This window comes from Etheostoma cragini, chromosome 3 (genome assembly GCF_013103735.1).
Source record: "Etheostoma cragini isolate CJK2018 chromosome 3, CSU_Ecrag_1.0, whole genome shotgun sequence".
Taxonomy (NCBI): Eukaryota; Metazoa; Chordata; class Actinopteri; order Perciformes; family Percidae; genus Etheostoma; species Etheostoma cragini.
The window spans coordinates 8,440,253-8,452,279 of record NC_048409.1 but is presented as its reverse complement, the minus strand read 5'-3'; the positions used below and the strand labels follow the sequence as shown (position 1 = coordinate 8,452,279).

Here is a 12,027-nt window from a genome sequence, read left to right as displayed (position 1 = left end):
GGCTCAGTTGGTAAAGCTAATGTCTACCAATCGCAAGAAGTAGTCATTAGGACTAGAAAAGCGTGATTTAAATACAGGCCATTTACATAATAAAACAGTATAAACATGCTTCACTCCTGGTGTGTGTGTGTGTGTGTGTGTGTGTGTGTGTGTGTGTGTGTGTGTGTGTGTGTGTGTGTGTGTGTGTGTGTGTGTGTGTGTGTGTGTGTGTGTGTGTGTGTGTGTGTGTTCATGTGTTGATCCAGATCTCAGAGCTGTCAACAGAGCTGGCTGATGAGCGGAACACTGGGGAGTCAGCCTCCCAGCTGCTGGAGACCGAAACTTCTGAAAGACTTCGCCTGGAAAAGGACACAAAGGAACTGCAGGTGGACACACACAAACACACACACACACACACTCTTTCACGCTTAAGTTTAGGTTTGCCTAAAACGGTCACACACCAGGGGCCTTATTTCTCACTGTGTCCATTAAAGCACTGCCCCATTCCTTCACTTGATGCTTTTCCCCCAGTGGAGTTCTATTAAGGCAAATTAAAATGGAACTACTTTACTGGGATGGCAAATAGAGATGGATAACAGTTTATAGCCCAATTAGCGATTTATCAGTAAGGTAATAAGATTTTCTACCAAACAACCACATTCTCCGACTTCCCAATGACTTTTGAAGTTAAGGCACATTGTAAAATGTAGTTTAATGTCTGCTCATCTAAACATAAATTTAACATCAGCACATCATTTGAATTATTAAAGAACAGAACTGTCAGCCACCCCTGCCTTTGCTCCTGTGGGGTTTTATAGACTATAGTAATGTTTCAAAAGAAGTAGTAATGTTGTAAAATGGCATATAAAATTAAACTTGGATACCTGAAAGGCTATCTCATATTTAAACATCGCTGTTTTGTCAAGACATTCAGGCAGTAATTATTGAAGACCCAGGAGATGCTAAGAAGCTTCTCCTTTCCAAGTGTAGGACCAGCAGACTCAAGGACTCCTTTGTCCCCCATGCCATTACACTCTACAACTCCTCACTTGGGGGGAGGAGGAAATAGGGTTAATATGGTAAAGAGAACATTACATACACACACAAACCTGGACTCGCATAAATACCTGGACACTTGACACTTGACACACTCATAATTTATGGTAAATTTCTTTATGTCTTTTTATAGCCAAATGTTTTAATATTATTATTATTATAACTTTTATTATTGCTATCATTATACTATCTTCTTTTCTCTTTATACTGTATTTTTCTTCTTTCTTGCTGAAAACTGCTGCTGGAAATTTCAATTTCCTTGCGGGAGTCATCCCAAAAGGATTAATAAAGAGAAGTCTAAGTCTAAGACACCGTTCATGCAACTGCAACAAGGTCTCAGAGGCCAGAGAACAGAATGGCCATTCAGTTGAAATAAACTGATTTCAGTCGGAGATGTTACTGTTATAAAGGCTGATGGTAGCATCATAGCTTTTTTTCTTTTAAGCTTTTAAAATTAACTTTACTACAGTACTAAAGCACCACAACCCAAACAGTGTTCCACGCATGTAGTGCAGGGGATCCTTGCGAGAATTTTGCAATAAATGTGCATGTATTGATTTTTTTCCTAATCAGAATCAGTCATATTCTAATAGAATTCTTTCATCAGAATTCAATTGCAAAATGCAGTCGTTTAATATAATTCTTAAGGCATGGGCAACAGTTAGAAAAAGAAATCCTCATCATTAATGGGGATCCAAAGCAAAAACCAATGGTATCCTATTAACGCATTTGTTCACATAAAAACAAGTTTTCCAGGATGCTGTTGATGCTTTCCCAAAATGGAAACACAGTTGGTCAACTCCAAAATACTGTATGGTAGTGGTTCCCATCCTGCATGATCTCAAACAGTCGCAGAATTCAGCCTCTTACAGAACCTCACCTTACTTAGCTGTTTGTCCTTCCTCACTGAGTGCATATGGAACTCTTATTAAAGTTACAGCTCTGAAATACACACACACACACACACACACACACACACACACACACACACACACACACACACACAAGCCTATACTAACCAGTATATTCCCATGTAGCAGATTTCTATTTTTCCCAGAGCAGTTCTAGTTAAGTGTTCACATGATCTTGCTTTGCCAGACCTTTGTCCAAAGCAATGCGCAGGAGGGTCTGGCTAGTCCACACAGCATTCCCGGATAGAAGAAAAACTCAAAAAATGCTCTTGTCAATTTTTCCCATTTGTACATCTCATAAATCAGAGGATTCTTCTAAAATTGTGTTGGCATATTCAATTCATATCCACTTCAACATTTATGAACAGTATTCTTATCCTTACACTCTTTTTTCCGTAAAAAAAAGTCTCACCCACACAAACTTGTTGTGAATTCTGGTTTCAGCCTGTGATTGCCAGCTGTTCATGAGCAGTGGTGCATTTGTGAGATTTGATTGTCAGCATAATCAGCACCTCCAAATCGCCTTAAGAGGCTTTCTGCTCCGCTTTGTTTGCAAGAAGGTTTCACTCACAAAAAAGTTACCAAAGAGTAAAAAGAAGAATTTCAGGCCACTGAGCTTCAATTACTAGTGGCGAAAAGCCGACAGACAAAAACTCAACAAGTTCAGAAATGATTAATACAGCTACAGGTGGAGCGGCACTGTATTGTGCCTAAAATACAGAGGGAACAGTTTGACATGAAGTGAGATGCTCAAAAACATCTTTCTAAATCAAAGCTGTCCCTGGCTATAATGTGAGGAGGTCAGGGGGACCTGGAGTTATTAGACAAGAGAATATTATAGCTGCCGGTAAGTGATGTTACACTGTCAGGAGTAATGGAATGCATTGAGACCCTGAGGCAGCTATGGGAGAGAGATCATTTCCCAACAACTACAAATGTTGCCAAAAGATGCCAAGAAAAAGTTGAGTGTTTTGCCATGTGGAATGTAGGCTATCTGTACATGACTGCTACAACAGGTCTAGACTAGTGCTGTATTTATTCTCTATTTATCTTTTAATGTAATGCTTCCATGTTTTATGTACATTGAGAGTTATTGGTAGCTGTAGTCGAGTTTTTCCGCTTTCACCTTTATTAAAGCTTGAGTTTGAACTTTTTCATATTAATGAATGGTCGTTACATTCAAGCCAAATGAGTTGCTTCAAAGCTAATTAAGACTATCAACTCCACGCAACTCTCTCTGGATTTCTCAGGATGACTATGTTCACAAGATTATGGCGTCCGGCAACTTTCCAAAGAGTCTATCATGTTCTTTTAGTAACAGTTTTGTTGTCATTTCTTAGAATTCCTCATGGATGCGGCAGAAACTACGAACTATAGCTTTAATTGTTTTTACATACAGTACATTACATATATTTCTTAATATATTTTTATTTATAACAGATGTTTTGGACCCCAGGAAGACTAGCTGGTCATCTAGACGTCTTCTAATGGGGAACCGTATAATAAATACAAGTACAAATACAGCTCAATATCACAAGTCATTCATGCTCTCCATACTGGCTGTAAAGGGATTCCTTCATAGAGCTACAACTACATGGTCAGAAACAGTTGTTAAATAAGTTCAGCTGAAACTTAAATTAGGCTTCAGTAAAGCGCATTTTCAACAACTTTTTTTCTTCTGAATTCTCTATTTAGTTTCTCCAGACAATGTTTCCTTGCTGAGCCACAGAGGCGGGATATGTCCTAGCAGCTGCATGTCTGAGACAAAACACCTGCAATAAAATAACTAATTCTAACTCAGACTGCTAAGGTCTTGTGTTAGCTTCCGTTGAACTTCAGAATGTAGTTTTGCAGAGAAGTGGAGATTTTGTCCCCCATCTTTTACAGTGCAGTTGCTCTGAAGGGATCCCTCCAGTTGTTATAGGGAGGAGGAATGATTACACCAACCACTAACTCTTTCAATGGACTGTATATATGGCATGCAAATGTACTATTGAGATAAGCTTGCACTCAATACATGTTCTACCAAACGGCCAGGTCAGCCAACGCTGCATTGATTGTTTCTCTTCTTCTGTTCTCTGCCCTTCTGCTCCCTGCCTCTCTCTCACACACACACACACACACACACACACACACACACACACACACACACACACACACACACATGCACATGCACATGCACACACACAGACAAACACAGCGACGACTGTAATTGTGAAATGATTTTGTCAGGCCATTTCTCCACCGATGCCCTCCCCCAGCGCCCTCAATCCATTTAGTTTGGTTATTTGACATCTTTGACATGATATCTTTTTCTTTTTTTATTGGGCGTTGTTGGAATAGATTTTTTTCCTGTGACTGCTCAGATAGCATGGTGAGAGGCTGCCTACAAATAGCCAGGTTGTTAGAAATGTGGGATAGATTTTATTTTCTTCTTGTGTAAGTGAGGAGAGGCACAAGGGAATGGACCAGTAACATATTTTGATAACTCTATACAGAGTTATTGCATTGCGTCTTCGGGAAAATAAGAGCTACAAGTTACAGTTAATGTTATCACTGTAACATCAAAGTTTCCATTCACTTGTAAGGGACAAGTATGTCATGGCCTTTGGGATTAAAGTTATTTATGAAGGTTCCAAACCTCTCAAAACAAAACTTTGCTAAGACTTATACACACATATTATGAAATGTCACATGTTGCAGTTCCAGTTCACCATTCTAAGCTCTGCTATAGTATGGCACAGTGTGTGCCATGTTTATGGAGGTTATAGAATTTTTCAGTTACAAAGTGATTGAAAATGCACAACCAATATTGAAATAGAAAATCTAAATAACAAAATCTAAGGGGTCAAAAACATACAGGCAGCACATCTAGCATTTGGTTTCTTTAGCCCTTTCCACCTTAATCAGCTCCTTTTGGCTGCCACATAGCACAGGCTGACAAGGGATCTGTATGTATTCAGTCCTGTGGAACACTACTTCAGTTACTACTTTACATCAAACATGGTCACCGAATGTAAAAATACAACAATATCACCAAATGGCACAAAATGGAGACATAAAGAAACAAATATAAATCTATTAATTGTCACTTAAATGTAACCATCATTGTTCAAAACTAATAAAGCTAATAAAATGTATTTATACCTAATACGTCTCTTCTAGTTTGATATTTCAATTTTCTTATTAAATTAATGCTATATTTTTTACATGTATAAGTGTGAGTAGATGCTTAAAAACATGGAAAGTCCATAACAATAACTGGCTCATTAACTAGAATGAAACTAGAAACTAGAACTTGCAATGAAACACTGTTGTGGCAGAAGAGCACAACCAGCATCATCATCAAGAATGAAGATTGCAAGCATGACAATGAGGTCATTCATATGCATATTAAGTAGCCATATGGATTTGTTATGGTCTTATAATACATCCAGAGAATTACTTCTTGGGGACAGGATGGTTTGTTTAACCAGCAGCTAAATTGACAAGAATTTGTCAAAATGTTAAGAGTAGTGGCAAACTAAGATAAACAAACATTTGTTTTTTTGGAATTCATTATTATTCTGCAGGCCTTGACTGAATGCTTTGGATGTGGCCTGTAGGCCGCCGGTTGACAATCGCTGCAGTAACGCATTAGCTGAGTGCTTTATACAATCATTTTTTCCCAAGACTTATTCTCAGAAATTGGAAAAATAACACTAAGGGACCCAACACCTGTTCAGGGCCGCATCCTCTCTTGCTGATGATAGTCAGTTGGATTTTGCTCTTAGGTGAAGACATTTCAATCCTACATCAGCAACAACCAAAGCTTTCCTCTGTGGGCCCCTGACACTCATGTGTGCTCTAATGCACTTCGACAGATGTGTTCACGTAGTCATAGAAACCTTTCTTCTCTCTCATCCACCAGGCCAAGTTTGACAGCATGAAGAAACAGATGGAGTCCATGGAGATGGAGGTAATGGAGGCTCGACTCATCCGGGCGTCTGAACTCAATGGAGAGATGGAAGATGACGACACAGGTCAGACACAATGTGGACTAAATGCCCCAGCCCAGCAGAAGTCTGATGAGACCTCTGATTTATGTTGTGTTGCTTAAAAAAATGTAATGATAATTGTCAGCTAAAGCTGCTGGACACCCGCACAGGTGTTTAACTGACTAGATGTCTTCTCAGGACTGTGTGGGCGTGTACAGATCCAGCCTGAGTGGCAGTTCTGTGAGTTCTGTCACATGTTTTGACAGCTTTAGCCTGAGTAGGTGCGTTATGCCGGGAACACGCTGCCCACAAAGCCTAGATTCAGCCGTGTGTGTGTGTGTGTGTGTGTGTGTGTGTGTGTGTGTGTGTGTGTGTGTGTGTGTGTGTGTGTGTGTGTGTGTGTGTGTGTGTGTGTGTGTGTGTGTGTGTGTGTGTGTGTAAAATAGTTTTTAAGTATCAGGCTGTGCTGTGGCCATGTATTTGATTACCTACCTGGCTTGACACATTTGCTTGTGGAGATGCTGAAAACAATCGCTTCAGTGCGTGGGGCCGGCCCGGCTGCTCCACTCCTGTTGCAGCTGGTGTGTACTGACAGATTGGATATCAACGTTGAAATGATTTCTCATCTTTAAGGCGCTTCCTCCACCCAATGTGTTTTTGGCATAACATATCCTGCTGGGGCCTTCTGCTACGGGATCCTCACTGTGCCACCCAGTGGTCTCATTAAAATAAATGAGGAGGCTTCGTTTTGAACGCAAAGCTGATGTTGCCTAAACTTAACAATAAACATAACCATTGCAGCGCTGCCTGGAAGGAGATGTTAGGTGCAAAAAACACCAAACACCGCTGATGTCAGTCTTAACAGACTTACAAGCTAATTGTAACCATGTTTTGGTTATCTTATTTGTCCATACTAAGAAAAACGATGCCATAATTGCCACATTTCCTGCCAGCTCAGAGTGTATCTGCAGTGTGCCAAATTATGGGATGGTGGTGTGACGGCTGCAAAAACTTCTCAGACACTACTCTACACTATTGCTCAGTTGGCCATAATCTTTTGAGAGTTTTGAAAAAGTTTTGCATGATGTCCGACAATGCACGGCTTTAACTGTTAGTATGGACATTAACATTGTTTCAGTAAGGGAAGTTTCTGACGAGTTCTTTTCAAGTCAAGCTATATATTTATGCATATTAAAAAGACAAAAGGGGCAAAATCTTGAATGCAGAGAAAGTTTGGCATTCCTGCTTAAAAGTTACAATGAATTGATTTTCAAAATTGCTGTTGATTGAATATCTGTCAGCCAACTAACTACTATCATTTTTATTAAATACAACTCCACAAACTGCAGCTTCAGAAACAACCATGTAGTTAAATAAAATCTTCTCTGGCAGTTTCAAAATCAATAGAAATTTAAAAGGATAAAACTCTCTGGTTGAACTGTACATACACATACTGTTAGTATGTGACACAGACATGACAATAGAGGTGATTCACTCCAAGACTGATCTTTGGTGGTGGTGCAGGAACTGTTGGATTGGTGTCTCATCTATGCTTTGACAAAAGCAAATAGAAATATCCAATGTGAAGAAGTGTATTAGACATTGATCAGTTAAAAGTGAACAAATATAGTAAATATTCAGTTACAGACTTCCTGCAGGCAGGCTGCCACCTGTGTGACATGCAGACTTTATGAATGTAGCATTGGTTTTGGTCTTAGTTTCTTCATGTTTCATAGGTTGGAACAAAAAGGTCCCACACTTTACTTGTCTGTGCCATACTAGACTGGTGAACTGGCACTGCAACATGTGGCATTTCAACCTTTCATGTTAGAGTGTCTTTGAGTCTATTCAGTATGTGTGTAGAAGTCTCAGTGAAGTTTTGTCTTTGAGAGGATTGGAACTGGCCTTTTCAGTGAGGTAACAGAATTTAAAATAATGGCTACAGCAGGTGAACACCTTGGTCCCAAAACAAATCTGTGGCTACTTCAGTGAAGATTTATGCTTTAATAGAAATATGTGTCTTATTAATTAAACATATCAATAAGACATCCTAATTACTTTGGTGATCCCCTGACTTTTCCTCTGGCGTTACAAACAGGTTAAAGTTTCCAAATTGTAATCTTTGAGGAGAGAAGGGATGGTAACACTAAACAAGAATGGCTCACATATATTCCCCATTATGTGTATTTCCGCAACACTAATTCAATCAATACATCATCAGAGTCATGTTATGCTTACCACTCTGCTGTTTCTCTGTGTAATTCCAGTCACATCTACTTTGCTGTTTCTTTGAGTGCCGTTATATTTCTTTGAGTGCCGTTATATTAGTCAACTCTTTCTGCAGACAGTTTAATGCAAAAGCCTTCCAGGAAGGGGATTGGTTATAAGGCATGTTAACTTCCACAAGATAAAAGTGTTTACATGCTTGGCCATTTAAAATGTCCCGGAAAATCAGGATATGCAACCTTGGAAATACATTATTTATGCAAACGTCTAAGTTTTGTATAAAATTGTCACTAATATATTTTATAACAGACAGAAGTTTGGAGGTATTTATTTATTTACTGACATCCTCATTTCAAACAAATGCTGTAAGTTTCTGACCAATGTTCAAATATATGTATCTATTGTAAGCATATTCAAATGAAACACAACGAAGCTGACTGTGAACTTGGTGCTGTGACAGGCGGAGAGTGGAGGCTAAAATATGAGCGAGCCATCAGGGAGATTGAGTTCACCAAGAAGAGACTGCAGCAGGAGTGTGATGACAAGCTGGAGGTGGAGCAGCAGAACAGGCGGCAGCTGGAGAGGAGGGTGAGTCTTTCACTCATCCCAAACCACTGGCCTCCATCTCTGATATAAGGACCCCCATTAGCTTGATATTGTGTCCTGTAGAATTCATCCATTTCTTTTTTTAAGTAGTAGAGCTGTAAATAGTATGATATAAGGCTCTACCCAACTTAGACATATCCGAGCTACTTGTTTTATTACACCAATACAAATATTTTCATTTATATAATATGGCGTCAGGTTTATGTCACATATCAGCTATAATGAGCCGAAGATGCCAGTGATGTACTGTATGTGACCACTTTAAATTACATGATAACTAAAATTACAATTATTTATTAAGCGGTTGTAATGTGAATGTGGTGCATAGATAATCTTTCTGCCTGGATGCCTCTCAAGTCGTTTGGGAATTGCACAGCAACTTTTGTTGCTGTGCAATTCCCAACAACAGGCTTTTCATCGTGTAGAAAGGTTTTCGTCTCCAGTTCTGATTTGTCGTGTGAATGTCTTTGTTCAGATCACTGACCTGCAGGCCGATAACGAGGAGTCCCAGCGAAACATCTCGCAGCTGAAGAAGAAAACTCAGCGGCTCACATCTGAACTGCAGGACACCAAACTTCACCTGGAGGGCCAACAGAGCCGCAACCACGACCTGGAGAAGAAGCAGAGGAAGTCAGTACACACACACAACACACACACGCACATAGATACACACACACACACACACACACACACACACACACACACACACACACAAACACATACACAAACACATATACACGCACACACAGTAGTATTGCATCATTCTGTGTTGCTTTAGTAACGATAGTAGCTGTAAGGAAAGAAAAACTGTATTGTGTTCCAGTATGTTTATAGCATCATGCTGTGCAGACAGAACTCATTTGTACTGCTGCTAAACTGGACGCGAGTGTGTTCGTGCGTGCGTGTGCGCATGCATGTGCGCATGCGTGTGTGTGTGTTGCTACGTAGCTGTATACGTGTTGCGGAATATGCATGCCGAATTTAAAGCATGTAAGCCCCTTTTAAGTTATTAGAATTTTCCAGCAACTTAGAATTAGATTTTGCTTCTCAAGTGTCATTAGAGTAGCGGTAGTTGTTGACAGTGCTGATTAGAAGAGTGTGTGTTGGTGTGCAGGTTTGATGGCGAGCTGAGTTTGGCCCAGGAGGAGGTGCAGAGGGAGAGGAGCCTGAGGGAGAAACTGGCACGAGAGAAAGACATGCTGGCCGGAGAGGCCTTCAGCCTCCGACAGCAGCTGGAGGTTTGTGTCACAAATCACTAATAAGATGTTTTTTATGTAGTAAGGGTTTGATTTTCCTCTCTGTGTTGTCTATTTATAGTTTATTTTCATGCCCGGCTGGTGACAAAAGTGGAACCACCCATTGGTTTATTCATCCAGCTGAATCAAAGTAGTTACATGTTATAAAAATAGGAACTATCATTATGCCTATGTAAGTGTTTTATAACATGTATAAAAGGCTTGTTAAAATAAATGACTTCAAGTCCCTCTGTTCTGAAGTGACATTGAATTTTTGCATCTTGGTGCTCATCACATAAGGTTCCATAACCAGTTAGAAAAGAAGTTTAAAGAAACTCCCTACATGTCTGCCTATATGACACTTTTTATATGCACACACAAATCATCAAGTTATGTAATCTCTGCGACACTTTCTCCCACCCTCTGTGTTTTTAGCCCGACAGCTAACAGCTGGGCCATTCCAAAAAGTACCTCTGTGGGAATGTTGCCCTTCCAAAAACTTAGTGATCCGGCCCAAAACTTTAGTGACTTTTCTGAGACTTAGTCCAGTATTACCAAAACAATAAAACCACAACTAAACGCCTACTCTTTATTTTATCTTTATAGTCATTTAACAGTTCATGCATTCATGTGACATTGCTTTATACATATCATATCCTGATAGCCCATCAGTGTGTTATACAAGCATTATTACAAAAGGAGACCAGGCGACCCAAAGATTTGGATTTAGACCCCTAACCTCTTTTATTTAGTCAGTGGAAACTTGTAAATTCTTAATTACATCTATGATAAAAGTCTGCATGTTTGCACTGTACCTGTCCACACAGCATGAGTTTGTAATCATGAATTTTTGAAGTATTTTTCTGTGTGTGTACACCTTGTATTTACCTGCTAAGCCGAGGAAAGAACTCCTCATTCTTCCCTCATCAGTTGTATTAGTGTTCACACTGTAAACCACCACTCTGTTGTGACTGTATTATTCTGGGGGTTCAGGACAAGGACCTGGAGGTGTGTGCAGTCAACGTGAAGCTGGAGCAGCTGGACGCCGAGCTGCACGACCTCAACTCCCAGGAGTCCAAGGATGAGGCTTCTCTGGCCAAGGTTGGTTTGTTTGTTTGTTTGTTTGTTTGTTTGTTTGTTTGTTTCTTTCTTTCTTTCTTTCTTTCTTTCTTTCTTTCTTTCTTTCTTTTATGATTCCTTTCTACATGTAATTGCCTACTGCATTTTTCTATAATTCTCTTTGTGCAGAAACTATGTACAGAGACTTGAAGAATGATATCTCTCAGTGCTCTATTAGCAACACAGTCAGTCCAGACAGCCAGTCTTTTCTACTAATACAGATGTACAAATACATACAAGATTTCAAGTTCTGTCTGAGGTTTCTGTCTGTAAAAAGGAAGTTTTTCCTTGCAACTGTCACACAAAATGCTTGCTCTTGGAGGAATTGTTGGCTCTTTGTAAAAGGATACTGTGGTCTCGACCTACTCTATCTGTAAAGTTTTCTGAGATAACTCAGTCTGATTTGACACTGTAAATACAATTGAATTGAATTGAATTGAATTGAATTGAATTGAATTGAAATACACACCCACAGTAACATTTTTAACTTTGTCTAGTCAAGTGAATGAGCTTTATTTTTTAAATCATATTTACTATTTGTGTACTATTTGTAATGATCTAGGTGAGGAAGCAGCTCCGCGACATGGAGGCCAAGCTGAAAGACCAGGAGGAGGAGCTGGACGAGCAGGCCGGCACCATCCAGATGTTGGAGCAGGTACAGCCGGAGCAAATGTTACCTTGGTAACAATGTTACCTTGGGATACGTCAGGGAGCAAAAGTGCCCCTATGTTCACCACTCTCCCAAAGTTGATTCCGAGTCAACTTTTGCAGAACGGTAGCCAATGAGAGTACAGCCTTGCAAACCTCTCTTTAATATATTCTTGTCATTTTCCTACAGCCTACTTCATGATATGTCTCTGTATAACTACAGGGATAACAGCTAGCTTGACAATAGGTTGTCCAGTCAGTTGGTACTGC

At 39.8% G+C, this 12,027-nt stretch overlaps 1 protein-coding gene across 15 annotated transcripts in view; it reads left to right on the top strand.

Annotated features, from left to right (window-relative positions):
* The window catches only part of myo18ab (myosin XVIIIAb), a 143,257-nt gene that overhangs the window by 91,024 nt on the left and 40,206 nt on the right, over window positions 1-12,027 (top strand). For all 15 annotated transcript variants that reach the window (XM_034866664.1, XM_034866668.1, XM_034866663.1 and 12 more), the window contains 7 exons: window positions 246-365; window positions 5,857-5,968; window positions 8,610-8,737; window positions 9,231-9,385; window positions 9,870-9,993; window positions 10,984-11,091; window positions 11,672-11,764. In XM_034866664.1, the coding sequence (XP_034722555.1) occupies window positions 246-365; window positions 5,857-5,968; window positions 8,610-8,737; window positions 9,231-9,385; window positions 9,870-9,993; window positions 10,984-11,091; window positions 11,672-11,764 (840 nt within the window). The remainder of the gene's footprint in view (window positions 1-245; window positions 366-5,856; window positions 5,969-8,609; window positions 8,738-9,230; window positions 9,386-9,869; window positions 9,994-10,983; window positions 11,092-11,671; window positions 11,765-12,027) is intronic.